The 27,093-nt window shown below is 32.4% G+C and overlaps 1 protein-coding gene across 1 annotated transcript in view; it reads left to right on the top strand.

Annotated features, from left to right (window-relative positions):
* LOC129225963 (nephrin-like) overlaps window positions 1-27,093 on the top strand; it is a 293,822-nt gene that overhangs the window by 222,826 nt on the left and 43,903 nt on the right. The window contains exons 2-4 of the mRNA XM_054860528.1: window positions 144-479; window positions 3,322-3,432; window positions 13,819-14,022. Of these exons, the coding sequence (XP_054716503.1) occupies window positions 144-479; window positions 3,322-3,432; window positions 13,819-14,022 (651 nt within the window). The remainder of the gene's footprint in view (window positions 1-143; window positions 480-3,321; window positions 3,433-13,818; window positions 14,023-27,093) is intronic.

Here is a 27,093-nt window from a genome sequence, read left to right as displayed (position 1 = left end):
ACCAGTTAATCAGAAATGACTTCATAACATACATGTAGCAATATGTACTTAGGTCTATGTATAATATTTGTATATATGTTAATATGTCTATCTATCTATTCACCCACCAATTGCCTATTTATAAACTTTATATTTTTCTCTAGGTATTCCTGTTCACATTGCTGTTGCTGGAGAAAGAGCTGCTATTCCTTGCAACATCTCTACCCCTCTGTCCGATGACCAAGTGTCCCTTATTCTATGGTACAGGGTGGATATGCCCAATCCAATCTACACGCTGGACATTAGGAAACGGACCATCAAAGAAGCCAAACACTTCCCCAGCGTTGAGATCAAAGATAGGTCGTATTTCAACATGGACATACATCCACCCACGTTGTACCTAGAGCCAGCTCGAGTTGAAGACGAAGCTGACTACAAGTGTAGAGTAGATTTACGGAGATCCAGGACGCTTATTTTACACACGAGGCTCAATATTATAGGTGAGAAGAAGCATTTATTTTATTTTCATTCTATTTGTTGGCTAATGTAAGGACTTAAATAGTCATTAACTAGGTCAAAACAATCAAACAGAACTTTCGTTCAATATGTTATTGTTATTTTTATTTTTGGTAAAACTTCTTCACTCAAAAATGAGTACCAAAATGAAACACTATTCAGGCGTAAATATAACTTTTTGTTAATTCATGTTACGTTTTCTAAAACATAACAACGATGCTTTACTTACGTGAGGGACTGACATGAGGAAGCCAGCAATTAAAAAAAAAAAAGTAAATTTTGCAGGAAATGCAAAAAAAAAAAAGAAAATAAAAACAACTGGTCAAGTATCGTAGACTACGTGACTTTCAGATCTCTTAGAAACAAAACTAATTTGCTGATATCGTTCACTACTTTCAACAGCGAATTAACTCAAAAAACGTGATTTTTCATCAAAGCAATTTTAAGAATTAAAAGTAAGATATCATGTAGTAAAACTATATTTCAAGCCCTTGATTGAACTTTTTCTTCCGCATAAGATCCTTTTCAAGAAAATCGGGTGTTTTTTCTCTGTTTCACAAGGAAGTGTAAGTTTTAAAAGGTTGCGTTTTACTTATGACGTTCTTGTTATTTTTATTTTTGGTAAAACTTCTTCACTCAAAAATGAGTACCAAAATGAAACACTATTCAGGCGTAAATATAACTTTTTGTTAATTCATGTTACGTTTTCTAAAACATAACAACGATGCTTTACTTACGTGAGGGACTGACATGAGGAAGCCAGCAATTCAAAAAAAAAAAAAAAAGTAAACTCTGCAGGAAATGCAAAAAAAAAAAAAAAAAAAAAAAAAAAACAACTGGTCAAGTATCGTAGACTACGTGACTTCCAGAGTTCTTAGAAACAAAACTAATTTGCTGTTTCACAAAGAAGTGTAAAAAGTGTAAGTTTTAAAAGGTTGCGTTTTACTTATGACGTTCTTGCAATATTCTTATGACTTTGAAATTTCAAAGAAACTATTAGATATATCTCAAAATATGTCATTACTGTTTGTAATTGTTCTTGCAATACCGGCAATACTGATAGAAATGCGAATAGTACGTTCTTGTATAAAACAACGAGCTGATGTGTGCATTACATGACTTCCTTTTGCTCCAATTTAATGTCATTTCCATATTATTGGCAATTTTAATGTTATTCAACAGTTTACTCTCTAAATATCACCAACAGTGACCAAATTAAATCCAGATTTCTAAAAAATATCGCCAGATTTTTAGCCAAGTTGGCGACAAAACTTGGCGACCAAAAGACTGGCGATATATCGCCAAGTGTCCGCCAGATTGTAACACCAGTGGAGTTTACATCGAAATTAACAATGATTTTCCCCCAAAAAGGGGCAAAAGCCCCCTTTAGAAACACCTGAATGCAACCAAAAGAGGAGGTGCACAACTAGACCCCACTAGGAGTCTACATACCAACTTTCAACTTTCTAGGACATACCGTTCATGAGTTATGCGACATACATACGCACATACGTGCATACAGACGTCCTGAGAAAACTCGTCGTAATTAACTCGGGAATCGTAAAATGGATATTTCGCGTCTCTACGTTCTTAAGCACTTATCCATGCAGGATCGAGTCGAAAAAAAACTCCACATTAATTCGGGGTTAAGCCTAAATAGAAATTAAGGTCGAGTTTTGAGCGAATTTTTTTTTCGCCAATACAATACTTCTTTTTTTGTAAAAGGAAGTAATAAGACAGAAAAATACCTTTTTTTTTTACTGTGGTGAAATACTGTTTTCAGAACAAATAATACCATGTTTCACTAACGACGCAGATTTTTCATGCCTAGTGGATCAATTACAACCCAAGATATGACATTCTTGAAAATAATATTTCAAAAGTTCCAGCTTGGGTATTAAGTAGTAAATTAGCAGCAAAACAGTAAATACCAAATATTTGCCTTCAATTTACGAGTTAACTCACACTATGACTGTAGACTCTCTCTGGTGAGCTAAATTTACTCTAGCTACTAGTTTGTTGGCATTCTCAGCATCATCCAACAGCTCGGTGATCGACTCTTCCAGATTGACGAGTCCATAACAAGAACGAAACGGCAGTCTTGATGTGTGATAACCGGGCTGTCGGTATGTTGCATGTAGCTCTGACTAAGCCCTGGCTTGGGGGTGGGGGAGGAATTTAATGCCTAATTCATATTTTTCCTCTTTTTCAGTGTCGATATCACCTACTTAGTCAATTTAGATTTCTGATTAGTATTTACATTTTAAAGTCAAAGAGTATGAATTAGGCAGATAAAATATTTTTTGTTATTAAACTCTGTATTTTATTGTGCATATGCAAATTTATATATTTATACTTTTCCTGTGGCAACGCCTCTGGGATTTCAGTTTTATACTGCGGTCTCTGGGACGAGCGCTAGAAACAGTAAGACTGCGGCGGCATGATGTACACAATATAATTGTTCTTTAATAAAACCAAGAGAAACTACAATTGTGTCAGCCTCAGCTATTTCTCAAAATAAGTTATACAGTCCACTACCAGCGATCAACAAACTCAAAAGACAATAATATAATTTCATTGGTAAGTAATTATTTATTCCAGCACTTAGGTTTAAGTGGCTTATTTACGATTTCTGATATAAATAGTTAAAACGCAATATTTTCACAAAAATATTAAATAAATTACAGGAGACAATAGTCTTTGTATCGCTTGAGAAGTAATACACATTTAATGTATAAAATTTTGTTAAATAATTTTAATTTTTTTTTTCAACTGATTAGTACAGGTGATTGATTGCATTTTCCTATTTCATTTTTCGCCTTTCAGTACCTCCTGGAGAGCCTATGATCGTGGATGAACATGGGCAGAGATTACGAGACATTATTGGACCATATGATGAAGGAGCATTTCTTACTTTGGGATGTGAAGTGGATGGAGGTAACATTGTAGTTCAACCTATCTGATTTATCTCTACTAATTTTAAAATTTGTCTTGTGATTTCCTGGCAAAAAATGCCTATGATGCTTTTTAAAGCTTTGTTTTTCTTCTGGAACAAGTCTGAATACTATAAATTCGTCACAACATATTCAACCCAAGATCATTTTTGAGTAGTCATTAAGATTGCAATATTTTTAGCAGCATCATTCTTTTTAATGATTTCCAGCAAGTTTTGGAATTTGTGGGAGACTGAGATGGGTATGCGTTTGCCGAAGGATATATTCTTTAAATGGTAGAATAAGAATTTTAACATATTTTCATTGATCTTACATTTTTTAAATAAACACTCTAGAATTGTATGAAGTGAGAAGAACTATTTCTATATTTCAAGTACATGTGGCTTTACATTATCATGATCAAATAGTGCCCATGAGAGTTTACATTTTACCAAAATGTAGTTCAACATTTTTCAACAGGTCGAACTTAGTCAAGCATACCATATTCAAAAGAGTATGCAGTATAACCTGAATTTTTCTATATGTTTTCGCTTTATATACATATATTTTGTAATAACATTCAATCAGTATAATGATGATTGCATTTTAGACAAACACCAAAGTAAAATTCACTTGTTAGGGAAAATAACAAAAAAAAGTAGAAGACGTCTTTGGAACGATGTTTTTACTAGGAATTATCTTTGTGTACAAAGAATAATGATAAGAATATATAAATAAATGTAAAATATTTTAACCACAGGAAAAAGTAAAACAAAATTATTTTAATCAGTTGATCTTGAATTCAGTTAAAATATTTTCGAAACCTAATTTCTTTCTAAAATTACGTTTTATATTTCATTTATTTTTTCCCCATGCAATTAGATGTTATTTGTTACAGAAAAATAAAAAACTACAGTAAAATTTCAACTAAAACAGCAACTCAAAACATTTCTTGCAATATCGACGCACCTTTATACCATAATGCAGTCATCAACACGTTTCGAATAAACCACAAAATTGGCCTTCATGATTTTCACTTCATATTTCAATACTTCACATTAACTATGGTAATGTGAAGCAGCAAAATAAAATAATCCCTCTTGAGTCTGAGAAATCAATATTTAAGAAAATTCTCCCCTTTTAACCCTCAGAAGCTACCATTAAGCACCATATCTTCCGATTAATATCCTCACAAATTAAATGTGGTCGGCCGAAGAAACCAGCCCCCTACTTTGCTGAATAATGCAAATGAAGAAAGCCAGAGCACGAAGCCAACCCTCCCACCGCTGAAGGATAAAGAAAATGAATCATATTACCGACCAACGTTTTACTTTCTGATCTCTCCCGAAATTTGTTTTTGGCCTATAATCGATACTTCTTCTCCTGGCCACAAATCCTGAAAATGAAAGGGACAGCGACATATATCTTTCAGATGGTGGATTGCGAAATTGCAATTGGGAGAGGGGAAGACTGTTATTACTTGATGCCCAATACTATGAGTTATTGAGTAGTTTCGACTGATATAAATCCATTGATAAATTGAATGGCACCTACCTGGGTAGGATTGGGCTGGCAGAAATGACTTTTTTCGATGATCGTTTAATTTTTGATAAAGTTGGGATCGCTTTTGTGCTTCAAAACTTAGAACTCTTACAGAGATAAAATATTCTGATGGGGATTGTGAGTATGGATCTGGGGCTTATGTTTATGCTTGTAAAAGCAATTTTGCTATTTAGAGATTTAGGAAGAGCTTGCCATAAATTGTTGTATTATCTATAAATGTTTTGTATTATATTGTGTTTTCATTGGGGGACTATAATGGTATTTTCAACGTGTTCTGGAGCAAACGTACTATGTTGAAAAATGTATTTGGGTTCAAAATATCTCGCTGTTAACATCTGTTTATTGCTATTACTATTATCACCAATTACTGTAATTAAAATTACTAGATTAATCATGGACAAATGTTTGGTACGGTCAGATAACTTTGGTCTAAGCTGTAGCGAAAAAACGAAATCATTACATTTTCGTAAGTTCAACTTTATATTGATCTAATTATGTTACCTTTTCTAGAAATCCCAATTAAGCAGCAAAGCTCTAAAAGAAAGCCTTTTTTTTTGTCATTTATTTTCATTTAATCAGACTCATTTGCGCATTTATCTTGGAAGTTTATTTTATTAATGAAAGGAACTAAAAATATTTTACCATTTTTGCATGATGCCATAGTCAAACTAATTTGATAATTGCATCTCCTAATCCATTTATGGTCGAAAATGAAGAATTATTAACGTATCTTGTAGGCATTGCGAAAGGTTTGTAATTAATTAGAGCAAGTTCATAAAGTCATTATCATAATTTAAGATACCGAACTGAAAGATGCAATCTTACGACGTAAACTGTAGTACTTTAATCAGTATGTGTTAGTTTGCTATGATAATATTTTGCTTTAATTAGGAGAGGGACATGGATTACCAAAACGAGATTAATTAAAGACTACTTCAGTAATTTAATTATGTCACATGTTATTTAACAAGGTTTCATTAGAAGCATTCATTACAGGTTACATGCAAATTTAGTGATGAACTAATTTCGTTTTTTTTTTTAGTTGCGGTATTACTAGTCATACTAGACTAGGGCTTATGTGTACTATTACTTTTTATGTTTGAGAAGTTTAACAATGCTTTAATGGCGTTTTATTTGATTTCAGAAAAACAATGAAAATTGATGTTTATGATTTGTAACTTTTTCCGTTGTGTGTGTCTGCCCTTTTTTTTTTTTTTTTAGCAATCAAAAAATGTTTATTGTTTTCACTTGAGCGTTGAATGACCACTCCTAGTACCACTGTCGACCGGCAGTGCAGGTGCTGCTCCTCTGGTGCTTGTTCCCTACTAGGGCTGGTTTACCGGATTTCGCTTCTCCTGGTCGATTGCGTCAATATCATACACACGCACGCCTACACACACACGCACGCGCGCGAACCTGCACGCACACACGCACTCGTATTGTGAAAAACATAATTTAAACTAAAGATGTGTAAAATTATTTTATTTATTTATTTATTTATTTATTTGTTGGTGAATGTGGTTAGCTCAGTACTAAGAAATTACTCTGTTTATTTGAAAAATAGATCACGCAAATTTCATTATGCGTAAAGGAAATAGGAGCACGTAACTTCGTTAATTTGTAATGTTTTCTCCTCTCTTTTTCGGTGTTAAAACATTATGTAATCGAAAATTATTTTAAAAATAAATAAAATGTCTTTCTTAAGAGTTTAAATATATAATGATAAAATGTAGCCAATGAAAGCTCTTGTATTCGTTTCCTTAACGTTGGTAGATTTTATTATGTATATACTTAAATATGTTTGTTTTTACGACAGTGTTTTCATGATTTGTTGAAAAGATTTTTTCTCCTAGGCATGTCTACAGGCACAGTGCAACAGCAATTTTTAAATATGTATATATTCGCTAAATGTACTTGTTCAGTTGTTTGAAAACTTATAACCTCCGTGATAACTTATTTTAAGGTTTTCCATGTGTTACAAAATCAGGAATTTCAAGTGGGGGATTGATTGGTCTTTATTAATTTAGCTTGATGTTTCATACGTGCCTTTGGCACATTGTACTTGACCATAATACTACTTAAAAAGTTCAGTTTCGTGAAAACTACTAAATTTTCAAATTTGATTTTCTCGTACTGCCAAAGATACATACTCTTTAATTTTTTTTTCCAACAGAATTCCACAAGTATTCATTTTTTCTTACATAAATTTTAATTTTTTAAAGAAAAATTAATTATTTAAAACCTAACTATGACTATTATTCGTATAATATATGCCACTTGACTACTATTCTTACGTAAGCAAATTAAATATTATATCATTAGTATATTTGTAAAAATATCTTATATTTGCTAATCAAGAAGAACTTTTGTTTCAGCAGGAATCAACTTATTTGTAGTTTAAAAAATTTTTGCAAGACAATTGAATTTTGCACAACTGCAGAGCGTAACGACGTTTTCAAATGTTCACAAATGAGAAACCGTCGACATTTTTACGATCTTACCACATATTGCATTAGTAACATATATGATAACAAATAAAGCAATCATTTTTTTTTTTTGCCCACTTAATTAGTGAACAATATTCTATTTCTTTCGGAGAGCTCGTGTTTTTCAATTGAACAGAAATACCATTTAAGTGAAATAGATGCTCAACTATTTATATAGTATTTACACATATGAAATAATTTAAAAAATAGTTTAGATGCACTATTTATGCTAGAAAGTAAGAATGCATGTCATAATCTTCAAGAAAAAAGTAACATTGCCCTCATTTTAAATACTCGAAAGAATGCAAAATGTTTAGGAATATAATTGTTGCATCTCAACTCTAGAAATGATGCGCATGTGGCGCCATCGCAGTTGTTAAAAGGCTCGCACATTTTGCTTCAGCAGTCATTACCTGAAGACTCAGGTGCAGGTGCACCGAGATTTGTTTGCACATTATGTTTAGTTACATAATAAAAGTGTTCTACCTACGTTTTATCAATTTACCTTTTTAAAAATACAGTCCACTATAAATTAAACAAGTGAACCTTACCAGAGTGGTCCGCCTAGCCGGACAGAAATACCGAAGCCATGGCAACCGTCATAGAAAAAGTTCCAACTGTGATGAACCGTCAGAGAGGAATGCTCAAAGGAAGAGTTACAAGAATTGAAAATTTCCTAAATACCGTTGAGTTGGAAGAAGAAACTGAAGTTCAACTGACAGTTAAATTAGAAGCCCTAAAAGAAATTCTAAGAGATTTGAAGACCCTTCAAACAGAGGTACTTGGGCTACCGGATAGCGTCGACATAACGGAAAACCTTCAGGCATTTGAAGAAATTGAAATTTCGATTGAGAATGCAGAGGTAAGAATTCGAGCTCTCCTCGCTCAAATTCATAAAAACGCTGATTCTCAGATTAGTACCCATGTATCGACTACGCAGAATGTACCTATTGCTAAAACTAAATATAAACTGCCAGAAATTCCCTTACCCATTTTTACCGGCAAATATGAGGAATTTCAAAATTTCACTACGCAATTCAAAGCCTTAATCCATGAAAACGAGCAGTTAAATGACACGCAAAAGCTATTTTACCTTAAATCTGCGTTAAAAGGTCAAGCTCAATCTTTGCAAACCTTGGAAGACACTTAAGATTCTTTAATGAATGCCTTAACTTCCCGTTTTGAAAATAAAATTGTTGTTATTGCCCATATTCAAAATTTATTCAACCTAGAAAAAATAAACAATGAATCTCCAAAAGAATTACGAAACTTAATAGATAATTTCAAAAAAAAAAAAATCTACGCGCTTTAAAGGTGCTAGAATTTGATCAAAATAACCTATCGGAAATTCTTTTGTCTCATTTATTTTTACAAAAGGTTGATAAAGAATCTTCAAAATAGTATCAAATGTCTCTTAAAGGTAAAGATGTTGAAAGCTTCGATCAATTGCTAGAGTTTTTTGAAACTAGGGTGTCAATATTAGAAACCGTGAGTAAAAATACTCAAACTAAACCACCCCTTAAAAACCCTGGCACTTCGTCGCAAAAAAGCAAAGCGTTTGTAGTTCAAAATAAAAATAATAAACCGAGGGTATGTGTTTTGTGTAAAAACAACCACACATTGTTTTGGTGCGTTGGATTTCATGACATGAGTGCATCTGAAAAATTCAAATTTTTGAAGCAAAAAGGACTTTGCAAAAATTGCCTTAATGCTCATGTGGGGATCTGTAAATCAAAATATGTGTGCTCTGTTTGCAAAGGCAAACATAATACCTTGTTGCATAATTCTTTAGATGAAGTTTCTCATACCAAACTTATTTCTGACACAGAAGGTGGCAATTTACGTAACTTTTTGGACTCCTCGCAAGGAAGTTCTACTGTTTCTGTAGGTCAGGAAGGTAATTTTAACAGCAAAACAAATGCGACTTTAGTATCTCGCACACAACAAATAGGTAATTTGATGGCAAAATTAAATGTGTTTGTTTTAGGAAAGGGCAACAATCGCGTGGAAGTAACTCGTTAAGTGATTCATGCTCTGATATAAATCTCCTGACGGAAAAGTTAGCAGATTTCTTGGGATTTAAGAAATTGCTAGTCAAGAATTTGTCTTTAAGTGGAATTGGTGACCATTCTGTACCAATAAAGTACAAGGTCATTTGCTGCATTAGCAATGCAGATAGAACTTTTGAAAAACAGATTGAGTGTTTTCTTGTTCCGCAAATCGCGGCAAAAATTCCGTCTAAGTCTTTTTCCATAAACGAATGTCAAATTCCTCGTCACATTGTGTTGGCTTGTCCAAATGTCTATAAGAGTACGGACATAAAATTGTTGTTAAATAGTACCTCGTTTTTTGAAATTTTGCGACGGCAAAACTGTATTCTGAGGATAAGAAATTAATATTTCAGGACAGTGTTTTCGGGTACCTGTGTACTAACAGCACATTACAGGAAACAGATTTAATTAACTGTTATCTCACGCAAAATTCTAAGTTAGATATTTCTTTGGAGAATTTCTTTAAAATCGAGTCTTTTCCCGGAGATAATATTGAACCGACTAAAACGGAAGACAAAAAATTTTGTGAGGAACATTTTGTTAGAACTCACTCTAGAGATATTACAGGTAGATATATCGTTAAATATCCAATGAGGGAGAACGCGGAATCGCTATTGGGTTTTTCAAAACTTACTGCAGAAAAACGATTGAATAGTATTTGGGCCAAATTGAATAAAAACAATACTATGGAAAATTTGTACCGGGATTTTTTGGCTGAATATTTGTCTTTGGGACATATGGAAGAAGTGGAGGATGTCGAAGCTGATGAAAAACCGGGTAGGGTATATTATATCCCACATCACCCAATATTTAAACCGGAAAATAAATCTACACCTCTGCGGGTAGTCTTTAATGCTTCTGAAAAAACCTCATCAGGATATTCTTTGAATTCCATTCTTCTATTCGGGGGAACTATTCAGCAGGATTTGTTTTCGATTGTGCTAAGATTTCGTAAGCATAAAATTGCCTTTTGTGGGGATATTCGTAAAATGTACCGTCAGATACTAGTGCATGAGTCGCAAAGAGATTTGCAAAGAATTCTCTGGAAAGATAGCTGTCAGGCCCCTGTAAAAATATACAGACTTACTACTGTATCCTACGGTATTTGCTCGGCCCCTTTTCTCGCGACCCGTGTGTTGCAGGCTTTAGCGGATGATGAAGAATCGGATTTTCCTATTGCTTCAGATATTTTGCGTAATGACATATATGTTGACGACATCTTAACAGGTGCAGCGTCAGTATATGCCGCAAAAACAGTCATTAATATCATTGCGTAATCTTTTAAAGAGAGGAGGGTTCGAATTACATAAAATTATATCAAACTCCGCAATAATTATGGCAGATGAAGAAAATGCTAAATTATCGTTTGACTTTTCTCAACCTGTGAAAACATTGGGAATGTTATGGAGACGTGACACCGATAACTTCACTTTTGACATCACATATGAAATTAAGGACATGTTCACCAAGCGGGAAGTCTTATCTACTATATCTAAGCTCTTTGATCCACTTGGGCTAGTAGGTCCAGTTGTCACCAAGGCGAAGCTTATAATGCAAAGTCTATGGACACTGAAGTTGAACTGGGATGAGCCGTTGCCGAAGGACGTGATGCAAGAATGGACTTCATTTCTCGCTCAGCTCCGGCAAGTTGATCAACTTAGTGTAAAAAGATCAGTGATTGCTGATAACACCGATGCGTTTGAAATTCATGCATTTTCGGATGCATCTCAACGTGCATATGGAGCAGTAATTTATTTGCGTTGTGCTGATACGTCTGGTCTTAATGTTTCAAATTTTATGTCTTTCCACAAAGGCCATTCACTTGGAGATTGTTTCCGATTTAACCTCAGATGCATTTATTGCTTCTCTGAAGAGGTTTATCTTTAGGCGGGGAAAAATTTCTAGCATTATCAGTGATAACGCAACCAATTTTAAAGGCGCGAATTCTGAAATTAAGAAGTTACTGGCACAAGCAGACACGCCTACCTCAACGTTAAATAACTATTTATTGTCTGAAGAAATTATTTGGAAAAATATCCCCCTTCGTTCTCCTCACTTTGGAGGGCTATGGGAATCAGGTGTAAAATCCTTTAAGCATCATTTAAAACGGACCGTAGGTAATAATAAATTAAGTTTTGAGGAATTTACCACTGTAATGGTTCAGATAGAAGCAATTCTGAATTCCCGTCCACTTACTCCTTTATCAACCGATGTGAACGAGTATGAAGTTTTGACCCCTGGTCATTTTTTAATTGGCCGACCACTACTTGCACTTCCAGAGCCAAATTTAAAGGACATTCCAGAAAGTAAATTGTCTAAGTGGCAAAAATTAACAAATTATGTGCAAGTAATTTGGAAACGATGGCAGACTGATTATTTGAATCACTTACAGCAGCGTAACAAGTGGCAATTTGCTAAGGATAATGTTGAAGTTGGTACTATGGTACTTTTAAACGAACCCAATGTACCCCCGTTACAGTGGCCACTTGGTCGTTTTGTGGAAACCGTAAAAGGTTCAGATAACAAAATAAGAGTCGTAAAAATTAGAACTTCTAATGGTATTTTCACTCGATCTATTTCTAAAATTTGTATTTTACCAACTCAGTAAGTTATTTTTGAGTATTAAAATTTGCTATTTACAATTTTTTAAAACTTCTTTACATGTTTACCTCTTATATATAATTTTGAAGTAGCTTTGTTATGTCACTATGTTCATATCCTGAGATAAATTCTGATTGTTTTTGAAATGTACGTTATGTATGATTGGTTTTTGAAAGTTGAACCTTTCAACGCGGGCGGCATGTTGCATCTCAACTCTAGAAATGATGCGCATGTGGCGCCATCGCAGTTGTTAAAAGGCTCTCTCACATTTTGCTTCAGCAGTTATTACCTGAAGACTCAGGTGCAGGTGCACCGAGATTTGTTTGCACATTATGTTTAGTTACATAATAAAAGTGTTCTACCTACGTTTTATCAATTTACCTTTTTAAAAATACAGTCCACTATAAATTAAACAAGTGAACCTTAACCAATAATTAAACGTAAAATATTTCCACTTGTACGCACATTTTCTCCTTTAAGCACGATTGCTTCATATGATGTGGTTATTTTGTTTCAATTCAATTGATACAGTCTTCAAAAAATTTCTGAAACGAAATTTTAAAAGTATTGCCGTCAATTTAGCCATTGTTTTGCAAGGAGAAAGTAATACAATTGCAGAAGCTATGCTTAATTGAATAATATATATATTTTCTATTTGCAAAAAATAACAGAAAGAAGCACACACAAAAAATATGTATATGAAAATTGTGGCCCACGTAAAAACATAGTATCGAACAAAAGTATTTCCATTCATGGTTATGCATTGTGTTATGCGAGGCTTCTCAAAACTTCTGACGTTAGTATAAATAGGTATAGTCGAGCCCGCTTAGAAGAATAGCGAATTTTCCATGAAAAACAATTCTAATAAGCGGAATATTCCCTTTAATGGGATTAAAATAATAAACATCAACGGTTTGGTACATTAAAAATGTATTACACTAAGCGGGATAATCTTTTAACATATATTGCAATAAGCGGGCTTGATTGTACTAAGGCCCCTGTATAAGGGGAGCTGATTTATCCGACATTTTGGTTCCAAAACTGTCAGAGGACAAAATTAGTATTCGTACAAAAAGCTTCGTTGCAGAAAACTGGTGCCAAAGCATTGGATGTGTTGCCTGATTAAATTTTGATTAATTTAATCTGTAAATGAAAAAGAGTTAATACAAATTGAAAACAAGAGTAAGGTGTGAAAATGAGGTTCATTACAGTAAACATTTCCCGATACATTTTTTTTTTTTTTTTTGAATTTGTGATTTAAGTTGTCTTTCTAGATTTACCTTAAATAACATTTTACTCAGCGTTTCATCCATTGTTTTACGACATAGCAACCAGCGAATGTTTTACATATTTATAAATGCTAGAAACAAGGTTGGATCCAAAGCTGTCTTGCAACCAAAATGTCGGATAAGTCGGCCTGTCGTTTTCAAGTGTTCCAGACTGTACCAGCTGTTTTGTTCCCTTAAAGTCAAAAAATATTTTACGTATTATTCAAAACCAACGATTAGCCTACATTTTTTGACTGTATTTTAAACCTTAAAAATTTTCCTATGATTACTCCAACTACTACGTCACGAATTTTCGCTTGACAAATTTCAAGCAAGCATACCACCGTTTGAAAACACTCTTCCAGCGTGTGAGACACGTAAAAATACCTGACTAACCCTGATTTATTTCCGTCTCCTGTAGGTGATCCATCACCGGAAGTAACATGGTGGCGTGGGACGACGCTATTGGATGACAGCTTCAACGTGACGCCGCAAGGATTCGTTCGAAATGAATTGTTTCTTTTCGAACTCAGGCGATCGGATTTGTTAGCTGAATATACGTGCCAAGCCAACAACACTAATCTGACGCGACCCAAAACTACGGCTGTGAGGATAGACATAAATTGTAAGTTATTTGCTTTCACTTGTTTATTACTTATTTATTTATAAACCATTCGAGGTGATTATAATTTGTTACCCCTTTATTTTAAAGGTAACTTTCTTCTGTCTGGTTTTGAAAAAATATTTTAATTGAGTTTTTTCATCCATCTTATCCACTATTTTTACGTTAAATTTATTCTGTATTGATAAATTCATTCGCAAAAGTTAGACATTTTTACGTATATTTGCAATTTATCCCCAAAATTTTAAACTGTCATTTAATTGTAATATATTCGATTATAAGGAATCCTTATGTGTGATGATATTGAAGCATCAAACTTGCTGAAAAAATAATGATTTGTACTTTTCTACTCGTACAAATCTTCTAAATACAAGAAGATTGTTTAGAATGTTCATACTCCATATAATGCTACTTGATATTTCCTTGTATTCAAATATATTCTCCCCTCAACGCAACATTAATAAATCTAATTCCAAGAATAGCAGTATGATATCCTATTGTTGCTTTAAAGCGACGATATATTCAAATATATCGTCGGTTCCACTCAACAGTAATACAGCCAATCCCAGAATTAGCCCTTAAGATTTTCTACTGTTGCATTGAGGTGACCATATATATTTAAATATAAGGAATTATTACGTTTCTTGGTAAGAAATATCAACGTTTTGAAAAAAAAAAAAATTGCACTTAAATATAATGATTTGTATGTATTGTAGACGTAATATTCAAGGGAAAAATGTTATAAGTTGATACTTCATATTATGATGCAAATTGGTTCCTTATATTCGAATAAATCGTCGCCTCAAACCAACAGTAAAACGTCTAATTCCAGAAATAACTCTAAGATTACCTACTGGTACTTTGAGGTGACGATATATTCAAATATAAGGAAGAAATAATATCAACTTTCTGAAAAAATATTTCGCACTTAAAAATAATGATTTGTACTCGTACAAATCTGTTTTCCTTTTCTAAATACAAGAACACTGTTTAGAAAGTTGATACTTCATATAATGCTACTTAATATTTCCTTGTGTTCAAATATATCATTCCCTCAACGCAACATTATTAAATCTTATTCCAGGAATAGCACTAAGATATCTTATTGTTGCTTTGAAGCGACAATACATTCTAATATATCGCCGGCTCCACTCAACAGTAAGACATCCAATCCCAGAATTAACTTAGGATTTCATACTGTTGCATTGAGATGGCAATATATTCAAATATAAGGAACCATTACGTATCTTGGTAAGAAATATCATTAAAAAATATTTTGCACTTAAAAAAAATGATTTGTATTTATTGTAGACGCACAACTCACCAAGGAAAAAAAATATAAAGTTGATACTTCATATTATGATGCATTATGGTTCCTTATATTCGAATATATCGTCACTCATCGCAACAGTTAGACATCTAATTCCAGATAGAATTCTAAGATTTCCAACTGATGCTATGAGGTGACGATATATTCAAATATGAGGTGACGATATATTCAAATATAAGGAACGAGTAATATCAAATTTATGAAAAAATGTATTGCACTTAAAAATAATGATATGCACTTATTTTACACGTCACTATTTTCTAAAAACGTTTTAAAAAGTTGATATTTCATATTATGATACGTAATGGTTCCTTGCATTCGAATATATTATGGCCTCAACGCAACAGTAAGGCATCTTCTCCCAGGTTAGAGCATATTATCCCAGAAGTGGCTCTAAAATTAAAAACTGATGCTTTGAGGCCATGATTTTTTCGAATATAAAGAACCATTATGTACCTTAATGAATCTTTGAAATGTTAACTTTCTGAAAATATATTTCGTTCTTAAAAAAATATTGATTTGCACTTGTTGCACGCGTTACCTTCACCGTTTTTTAAATGCCAGAAAGCTTTTTAGAAAATTGATAATTTATGTTATAATACACAATGGTTCACTACATTCAAATGTATCACAAAAATATATATATAAGGGTAAAAATGTCTCCATTATACACATGGGTTGAGCAATATCTAGTATATAAAATATAGTTATGAATTAAATGAAATCCTCTAATAGCGAAGAATTCACACGCTTTACTGTCTGCTAATTCTATTTTACCTTTTTTGAAAAGTGTTGGTCTTAATGATGAGATGTACCTCCGCTACAAGGGCATTTAATGCATTGAAAACAGAAAATAATTTTCTTCCTTTAAAAAAACAAAGTTTCCACTCCGATGTTTTTAAGTATATTATCTTTAGCTAATATTAAAATAAACAAAAATTCTTCCAAAATATTATCAAATTAGCATATTTGTCTTCAATAATATTTATTCTAATAGTGACTATAAGTCGCAAATGTTCGTGAGTTTTCCTTTTTAAGCAGCAATTTTATGTAATATTAAAGTATGTTTCGAAATTGGCTCAAAATGACTTTTAAATACTTAATTGATAAAAAGTTTTAGAGCACACTTACTGGTCACTGCATAAAAAAATTGTAATTTATTCGATCTTCAAATTTCAATGTATCACACTTCAGTTGAAATATCTTTTTCCGCATTTGAAACGTAATTAACACTTAAAGCAAAAACTGGAAGTTTAACTTAAAACTCGGAGAAACATTTTACTAGCTGACGGCTAAATTTGCATCTAAGAATTTTAATATGGTGCTTTTTCTACCAATAAGCAACTAAATTAAGTCCGTGATGGGCACTTTTGCCCTAAAGAGAAAAATCGCTTTATCGCTCTATGCTAAGTTAGCAAATCCCTTAAATTAGGTAGTCTAGAACACTTAAGTGGTTTTTGAAACGCTTCAGGGGCGAGAATATTCTGAAATCTGTCATGATGACAATCGCCGAAAGCTAAACAGTCAGTTACGAAAGTTATTTTGTAAGAGAGGAGCTTTTTTTTTTAAATAAAGTTTTATATTATCTTTTGCATCAATATTTAAAGCAATTAGTTCGTTTTTTATTTACTTGGAGACGTACCGTTGTTTTAGATTTAACGGAATTCATTCAGACATATTGCAAAATATTACTAGTTACGAGGAACTTTTTAAGCACATAATAATATAAATGAAGTTAAATATGGTAAATATAAGTGATTTACCATTTCCTAAGTGGTAATGTAAAGCCACTCATTAATGTAGCTAAATCTGGTTAAAACTTATTTGAAGATTTTTTTTTTTTTTTTTTTTTGAGCAATTGCGTTACGTAGTTTATTATACCCTATACTATGTCTTTTTTTTTTTTTTTAGTAAAACCTTTTGTTATTGGCATACGATGCTTATAACATGCAACTGTTATTTTACTATTTAACTCGTAGCAGGGGAGGTGAAAAGTAAGACGTAACAGGGGGCGTGAGTTCTCAGACACCGCTCTATTTACATTTTTTTTTTAAAATCATGTAATTAAGATACATTCCTGTAATTTCCCGTAGATGTTTTCTGAACTTTTTTTAGCACCGGGAAAAAAAATATTTTTGAATTTTGAACCGAAAGGAAGTTTTGCAGATTCTTAAGATTTTTCGAGAAAATCATATGCTGCAGTAAATAACTACTCCTAATAAAAATGAATCTATTACTTATTAATGATTTCATTTTTATTCTTTTATATATACAGAACATTTTAGAACCAGAAAATTGATTATATCACGTTACGGTAAAATTTTGACATTCCTTTAACTGTTATTATTTCTCTTCGTATTTCGAGGAATAATTCAGCCTTCATTGTCCCTAGAACATCATTGCGTAACGTTTGTGTACATTTCAAACAAATCTAAACCTCATCTAGAATATTTTGCATCTCTTCCGCATAACGCGGAGCAGATAAATGAACTAATATGCGCGGTTCTAACATTAAAAGCCATGTCTTGTTACTGCCGAAAATTGTAACACTGAAGGGGAGGTGCGGTCTCACAGCCCGCTTCTACAAAATGTAATAAAATTTAAACCAGATGCACTTTCCTAAAGAAGCAAAGGTTGTAGCATTCAAGGTCACAAAACAAAAAGCTTTTGGTGAAAACCTCTCAATCGGACTGAAAATGAAATAGTGGTGATCGGATGAACTTTTCATTGGTCTGTAAGACCGCACCACCTCTGTTGAGGGTTAATTTGATATATGTTTTATCACGGCACATAAAACTTAATAGTACTTCTGTTGTTATCCATTAATATCATTGTAAAATAATATTTTCGTTAGAAAGGTCAACAACTATTGATTTAAATTATTGTATTCAATGGTCTAAGTTTTGCGCAACAATACATAGAAACCTTTGAGCAGGAATTAGTAACTGGAGGAATCAAGTCCAATTCTAGGTTTTGAAAAAGGAGGCAAACATCCGAAGTCACATGGTTTAACTACGGCGATATTAAATCACGTTGAAAACGAGTCATGTTAAACGAGTGAAAGAAACCCGATTTATTCCAATACTTAATTTATAAATATATCACGTGATTTGAGATCCTTGCTTCACGATTTTAAAGCTTCACTTTTTCAGCTTAAAACCCTTCTCACTGGTAGAAACCAAGCTTTTATAGTCTCAAGTAGTGTTTCATAGTGCAATATTAGAAACCCGTTTAACAAAAAAAAAGCAATCTTAACGTAAATAGCATGATTTAAAACGTAGATTTGTCGCATATATCGTCCAGTTTTCCGATCACTATAAATCGGTTACATTGCATTGGCACATTGGCTTTGTAGTTGGAACAATTCTGCTCAAAACGTAACATGCACATTTGTTCTAAGTCCCTTACTTAGTTTTTACTTACGGACTAGCTGTTAGGTATCAAAAACATGTTAAATAAGTTTCAAAAAGAAACAGGTACCAATCACCTAATAATGTCAGTAAATATTAAATTATAACTATAACAATCAATCTTGGTTTTACGGTAGATTGCTTTTCCTCCACTCATTAGCTGCTATCTTCCTGAGATAAACTGAAGGGTAATTACCACCTCATTGGGGGGGGGGGGGCATCAGTTTTAAATTATGTAAGGAGTATTTCACCTCATAAAGAAAAATAGGTTTAAATATTTTTTTTTTTTTTTGCTCTTAAAAATTATTTGTTTTTAAGGTATACGAGTAAACTCTTTAAGGGTTTTTTTTTACATTTTCATTTTTAAAATTATGTTTTTTACAGTTTGTAATGTTACAATTTCTGTGTAAATCATATAAAACTAATAAAAACATATCTAGCTAATATTCTGTGAGTTAATTAACATATTTATTGAAGCATGCCATTTTAGGATATAATTTGTATTAAAACCATTCGTTCAATACATGACAATGACTGATTTAAAAACATCTGCAGCCGTTTGCCTCTTATAAAAGTGTTCAAATTATATAATTTCTGAACTCATTGTTGCGTTATGTTTGGTGCAAAGCAATACATAAAAAAGTACGATTCTTCTAAAATGGAATCCAATGTTCAATTAGCGCAATATTTCGAACATTAAAGAAGTCTTGATATCATTTGGAAGTTCAGAAATTACAAAACGGTTTAAAGTATGGGAAAAAAATCTCGGTAATTAAAATGTCGGTTTTTTTTTTTTGCTATACAAGATTTACACGTTAAAGGGAAACTAGCCGATTTTTTTAAATTGAGCACTAATACAAAAATATCTTAAAAGAGTTAACTGAAAAAAGTACAACGGTCATATTTTAACCCTAAGATCTACATTCTACGCAATTTGATCAAAATTCCTATAAGAAAAACATGATCATCCATCATCATTACATTCTATGAAGGATTTTGACAATAACCCTCTTTTAAGCCCAATATTTTTAAAAACTGGGCATTTTTCCAAACATAATCTGCCGCTTGTGGAAGATAACTGCCGGTATTTCAAATTTAATTCTAATAATAAATATTTGTATTTTCTATTATTTATGACTAAATTATGTTCGCTGACTGAAAAGATTAATCTGTACGTGAGAACTTTTAGCTCTCGTGTTTTATTATTGTTTTTCTTGTTTTACTTAAATAATGGCGTATTTGTAAATTGGACGGCTAACATCATGTTCTCCAGTAATGTACTAACGGCGTTTTGTTATGAAGTGGAAAAAAACACTCATGATTTTCCCCTTTGACCTTTTTTGCATAAATGATTAAAGATCGGAATATTTAGCATTGTTGTCCTGCATTTTTTAAGTTACACAGCAACGTATATTTTATAATGTGGAGTATTATCTAAAGATCTGCAGTATTTATAAGTCTGTGACGAACTATTTGTTTCTGAAATTTTATATACATTATATATATTTTCTGGAACTCTTAATGCATTTTAGCAACATTGCAAAGTATTTACATAGCCGGTAGAATGTGCTGGCTGTATTAAAACATGCATAATAACTAGTAGAATCATCCTTCCATTAAAGGTTCTAAGGACCTTTAACCTTCAAAATTTTCGGATTTCTAGAAAAAATATGTTATACATAATTTAAATCTGAACAATTTGATACCTTATTTATTACCATACGCAAAAAACTTTTCAAGTTATCATGTAAATGCATAACTTTTCCTCAGATGTTAACAGCAGCTGTGTAAGCCTCTTTTTCTCAGATGCCGGTTTCGCTGGTATCTCGTTTTGCGTGCGTGATATCACACAAAAATTCTTATATACTTCCGTATAACTTTTAATAAATCTTTGACTGGTTTATTTTTATGATATGAACCTATTTTTTTAATTAATTAATTAATTATTTTTTTTTTTTAAATTTTATAAGTTAATATCAAAAATCTCAAATTTTGTTCGAAAAAAGTTTTTAAAATAATAATATGTTTTATTTTAAGTTAAAATTTAGGTTGAGATCATAAATAAACCAGACAAACATGCATGAAGAGTTTTACGGATGTATTAACAAACTTTCTGAGGTATCCTGCACGCAAAACAAGAAACCAGCCCCTGAGAAAAAGATGCTTAAACAAATGCTGTTAACCTAAATCTCTATGGGGAAAGTTGACGCATTTTTACGATAACTTGAAAAGTTTTTTGTGTATGGTAATAAATAAGAAATCAAATTGTTCAGAATTAAATCATGCATAACATATATTTTTTTCATAAAGTCGAAAATTTTGAAGGTTAAAGGTCCTTAGACCCCTTAATCAACAAAAAATTATGAAACGATTTTTATTTACCATAATGCGCATTGTCCATAGGGTAGTGAATTTCAATGAAACTCTCGATAAGTAGCTATTTTCTGTCATTTACATTTAGTGTGTTGTTTTCAGTGCATAGACGGCAAGCTGTGAAACATTAGTATTTGAAAATCAATTCATTGCTGACTGAATGTTTAGCATTCAATTGCTTTAACATACAACGATTACCAGACTTGTTAACTAGATTTGTAAGCTCAACTTAAGTGGATAAATGGCTCCCAAATGTTTTCTCATCGTTTTCATTTTGTAATATTCATTAATGAGAATTTTGGCAGAAAATATTCTTATGTGATCATCCTTAGTCTTTAAAAAAGCATTTTAACAAGGTAATTGAACGTATTTGTTGAAGTTTGTTTGTTGAGTCAAAAAAACTGCTTTCTTACTTTTAATTAATGCTCAACTCCATGTAATATGCAATAGAAGTTTCAGTACGCGGCTTCACTTTGGCAGCAGCGTCAACGAAATCAAAAGTTTCGTTTGCGCAACCAATTCTCATAATGGTTTCTTATTAACAGTGGTAGTATTTACTCTATATTACGCCATTACGTGATCAACAAATGGAAGCTATTTTAATACATTCGCGCTCCCACTACCAGTCTAAGAGAAGTGTTCAGAGCAACAAACCATGACTCTAGTTATTGAAGTAATACCAAAGATTGTTTTCAAATATTAGTATGGGGACATAAACACAAAATTTGACTTTTAAACGAAACTCCACTGATGACAGAGTCATAAATCAGAAGGGAATATGCGGAAGAAGGCAATTCTTTTTTATAATCAAGGGTGAGACAAAACTATCATTTCCCTTTGATAGCATAAGCAAAAATCATTTTCAAATTTAATATAATTCACAAAACGATCATATTTTTGCATTAAAATTATATCATTACATTTTGAAGTGTGAAATTTAATGAAAAAAAATTAAATTACTGCTTTAGAAATAAGAAATGGAATAAATTTTAGTCAAAATAATCTTTGTTATAACTCAGTCTCGTAGTACCATCTACTCACATGAGAACTGTACGCAAGCATTACTGGTTTAATTAGCTTCAATGAGAGTCGAAAATGGTTAAAAAAAGTCATTTGCTTAACCAAATTACTTAAATCTTTTCAAAGAATATCTCCTGAGACAGCCATAGAAGTCGCATCGCTTTATGATTAACAGATCCTTTTGGTCATGCGGCATTGTGAGGAGGAATTTTATGGGCTGTGAAAATAATCTGAATAGATATCAAAAGAATTTATCATTCTACAATGAAAAGAATTGCTTTTGAAGCTAAAAAACAGCTAATTGCGTAAGTAATCAATTACAGAGAGAGACAAATCCGTTCCCCAAAGGACTTGGTTTTCAAAATTTTTTGCGTGGTGAAAGTGAGCTGATTAGCATTATTCCGTATAAAACAAATGAGTAAAAGTGAAACACACAACTTTTGCTTAATTTAAATGCTTTTAATCATTGAATATATATATATATATATATATATATATATATATGCATGCGAGGGAGAGTAGGAAAATAAGTTTCCCGTTTTGACTTTGTTCAAAGATTGTATATAAAAGTCAAATAATATAGTAAGACATTAAACAAATAGCATAACTTTATTTTGAATCATAATTAGCAAGCGTATTAGGGCACTTGTCATACAGCTTGACAAGCTTCTAAGTGCCCCATAGGAAAAACTCAAAGTATTGCATACGGAAGAAGCGTTGAACAGCTTGTCTGACTTCACTTGTTTCCAATACGCCTTCCACTGAGATTCTTCTTCAAAGCCGGAAACAGAAGTAAGCTAATTGGTGCGAGATTAGGAATGTATGGCTAATGTTGCAGGCGCTTCGAACCAAGAGTTTCAATAAGGTTTTGTGTCTCCACGTGGACTCTGATTGTCCTCCAACAACAGAACGCCATTACAGAGAAGGCCATCCCGCTTTTTCCATGTCGTCGCTTTCATTTTTGACAGGGTGTCACATCATGGGCACCTATATAGGGTTGAAGTGGGGGCTCTAGCCCTTCCTTAGAAATTAGAACTAGCTTGCTTTCAGTATTTTTTTCTTTGCAATAATGCAAAAAACATTTCTTCTCCAGCTATTAATGCATAAGCTATTGAAAATGTCAAATTTTAATTACTCTAATCTGTAGTGAAATCGGTTCCATGGGGAAAATATCTGACCCGCCCCCTTGCATGCTGGCGCCCATGTGTCACAGAACCGCGCAGCATCGTCCTCATGCAAAGCCTTGATGTTTTTCACGATGTCTTTTGAATCTAATTGAGCTGTTTCACAAATGTCTCATTGCGCTTAGTATTAACGTGGTCAAATAAAGTAGTGTCGTGTATTTCATGTATCGTTATAATTTTTTACATTTATACGAATCTCTGTCCCCAGTTAATACAGGAAACTTATTTTAAGACCTTTTTACCAACCTTAAGACTAAATCAAAATGTCATAGATGAGCGCAAGCAAACAAACTGATAAGTAAATACAGTAAAATCCTATCACAAGGAACATCATGGAACCTCAACTTTTGTCCGTCGTAACGTGACTTCCGTTGTATTGGAATTAAATGAACGCAATGGAAATTAAATTGTAACTAAAAATAGTATATTTCTTTGAAATAGATATTTCTCTGTATTGGTTTTCGTCGTAACGAGATTTCACATCGTAGCGAAAAAATAATAATTACACATCAATGATACAAAACACGTTATTCAGGCAGATGAATCAAAAGTGACAGATGAATCAAAAGATGAATCAAAAAGAGGAATCAAAAAGTGAAAGAAAGAATTACGATTCATCCGCCGTAAAGCTTGAGCCAATATCCAAAAGACAAAAACATATTAATATTCACAAATTAAGATAAAACGTGTTTGATTCCAAAATATGCGGAATCGCATTAGAAAGTACTTTGCAAGTTTTAATCTATAAGTTTCCGTTTAAAACCTGCAGTTTAGCAATTAGGGCTTCTAATGAGAGTCTGTACAGTATGCATTTGGGACCATACTTCTTTTATCTTACAACATAAAAACACTAACATTTAACATTAGTTTTATCTTTTACTTTGTAGATTTTTTAAAAATGTTTTTTGGGAATAGATATATTATGTAACGCTATTTTTTTTTTTTTTTTTTTTTTATCTTGGGGTTTCTGTAATTAAAACCAATGGTGTTTGCAGAAGACATTTCTTACTAATAGTCGTATAATTGAAATGCAAAAAATAATAATGATAATAATAATAAAATGTGAATAAAGCGCTAATTTTCAAGAAAATACAGCATATGGCTGCTTTAAGACTACGCAGGAGCATCTTCATCTGCTTAAAAGTGCTCAACACGCAGCAAATAGTCATCAGAGAACACATAACTTCGCAATATCAGTAGCCTTTTAACTTTTTCCTACTTTACTACAGCTTTAACTAGAAAACTAGGTTTAAACATATTTTATAGACGATTGAAATGAAACTATTGAACCGTTGGGACCATTCTCGTTCAACCTTGAAATTTTCTGCATTAGTGCGCCTGCGCATACGTGGATTTTTTAATTTAAGAGATTTTGAATTTAAAAGATCGGATCAATGTTGCTCGGTTTTCTAGTCTAAATTTAGGTTCATTCATCTGTATTTGATCACTAATTCAATCATTTTGAGTAATGATTTAAATACGAAAAAAATGCAGAGAGGAAGCCGGTCGTTTTTCACTCATTTTATTTATTTATTATTTTTTTTAAATCTGTATTTGTTGAAAGATGCACAGAATAATTTCAAATATATGCTATTTTTCCTTTTTAAGAAACCAGTAATACAAGAAGTAAAATATCAAAGCAATTTTAATATGCTTATTTTTAACCTAGAACGGTGGTATCCAAAACTATTGAAATGGAGAAATGGGCTTGGTTCTTTTTCTCATTTAAACGACATGATACGTAACATAAATAAGTCATTTAAAATACGAAAATTCCTCTTCTACAGTAAAATTGAAGAAAAAAAAATGAAGTTATGCTTACCATATCAAAAGTTATTAAAACATTTCCAAAAATTCTTCAATTTCGAACTGAGGAATAAAACTTGCTGCCATCTACATGTCAAGGTCGGAACTACAATAGGAGAAGTCAAGAGTTAAAGATGTTTAAAGTATCATTTTTTTAAAGAATTTTGTTATGCAAAGGTCTGCCATTTTATCTGTTGCAACCTTTAGCTCTAATGTAGCTCTTGCCCAATTTTTACAGTGGTACGCACTCTCTTTCATCAAATGTAATTTTGAAAAACATCAGCGACAAAGATTTTGGTGCTATGGCATTTTTGCTAATGTGTTGTACGTACATTGGTTTTCATACACTAAATATTCATTTTAATTTAGTGTTCTACTGGAACTTTTGCTGTTCATTTCCTTCCCATATGAATAAAACTGAAAACAGTACATGTAGGGTAGATCGGGGCACGTTTACGCGGACTTTTTTCAATAAATTTTCTAAATTTTATGTTTTAACTTTGAAAATTTTAAACATTGCTATTTTATGAAGCTGTTAATGGAGTAAAAATTGGTTATATTCGGATGATGCTCAATTTGTGTTTTTAATAGTTAAAAAAAAAATCTTTTTGAGCAGTTGGGTTGAGAAGTGGAAGTCGGTTGCGTAATCGTAACCCGAACACGGGACACGTTTACGCATATTTATTTTGACACCTAACGCGAATATGTTAGTGTTTTAAATATAATGTCTTACCATCGAATAATAAAAGCAAATGTATTACAGACTGAGTAGTGTATAAAGGAAACGCTGAAACAGCATGAAGACTGCACTACATGATTGTAGGCTATAATATACGAATTTGTAACCCTATTTAAAATTAAACGATGATTTTTAAAACTAAACAACCTGAAAATACTAAAATTTTGGAGACATTTCAGAGCAAAAAAAAAAAATAATAAGGGCACGTTTAGAAGTAAGACACAGGTAGAACGTGCGTAAAGGTGCTTCTGACGTCAACGCGTAAACGTGCCCCGTCTCGAAGTTTGGATTTATATTTAACGCTTTAAAAATATTTAATAACATTTTAGTTCATACAAATACAATTCTCGAAAAACAATGAAATTCTGCCCATTTTCATACATTTTTTCTTTCTTAACTAAGTATTATTTATTCACAATAGGCTTCAAAACGTTCAACTTAAAATTTACTCAACTTGGTAAAAACAGATTATTATTTCTGCATGTTAGACCGAGCTAAAAGCTTGTGAGGAGATTTGGTAGGGGGCAGTATCAATCTGTTATGACTGTTGCCTCTCCAGTTATAATTAGTTTTGAAAAAATGGCACTGCGTAAACGTGCCCCGGTCTACCCTACTACAAATCACGTCACAGACTAAAATTGCCATCTTGGAATGAGCAGCAGTAGAGATCGTATCTGTTCACGAAGTTAAACAAAATGACAAACACTTTGCAGTCCCCGTCCTACCCCTTCAGTGCAGTATATGTATGTGCAGTAAAAAGCTTTCGTGGGATGATCACCGATTTAGAAGTTCCTGTCTGGATATGATTATTGTTGATGGCAAAAGCACATTTTACAATCTTCCCTGGTAGTCTAGAACTCAATTTAAAGTCAAAAAGAAATCTTATAGTTTACATTTAAAGTTCAAATATCATTATTGATTGAATAGTAATATGCCTAATCATCAAACTGGTCTATAAGAGAGTGTTCAAAATGAAATTTGTTTAAACGTATTTTTAAGAAAAAATAGTCAGCTTAAGCTAGGTACAGTTTGTTATGAAAGAAAAACGATATAAAATTAAAATATTAATAATTGTGGTCGCAGATCAAAATAGCAATAAATATTGTTCTAGTTCCAACAGTGACTAATAGGGAATACTGCCAGACCTACTTGTCTTAGGCCATACGTATTAGTATATAATCATTTTGGTAGGCTTTCATGTTGGAACCGTTC

The sequence above is a fragment of the Uloborus diversus genome, chromosome 7 (assembly GCF_026930045.1).
Source record: "Uloborus diversus isolate 005 chromosome 7, Udiv.v.3.1, whole genome shotgun sequence".
Taxonomy (NCBI): domain Eukaryota; kingdom Metazoa; phylum Arthropoda; class Arachnida; order Araneae; family Uloboridae; genus Uloborus; species Uloborus diversus.
The sequence above is the reverse complement of the archived record's forward strand: the minus strand, read 5'-3'. Positions and strand labels throughout refer to the sequence as shown.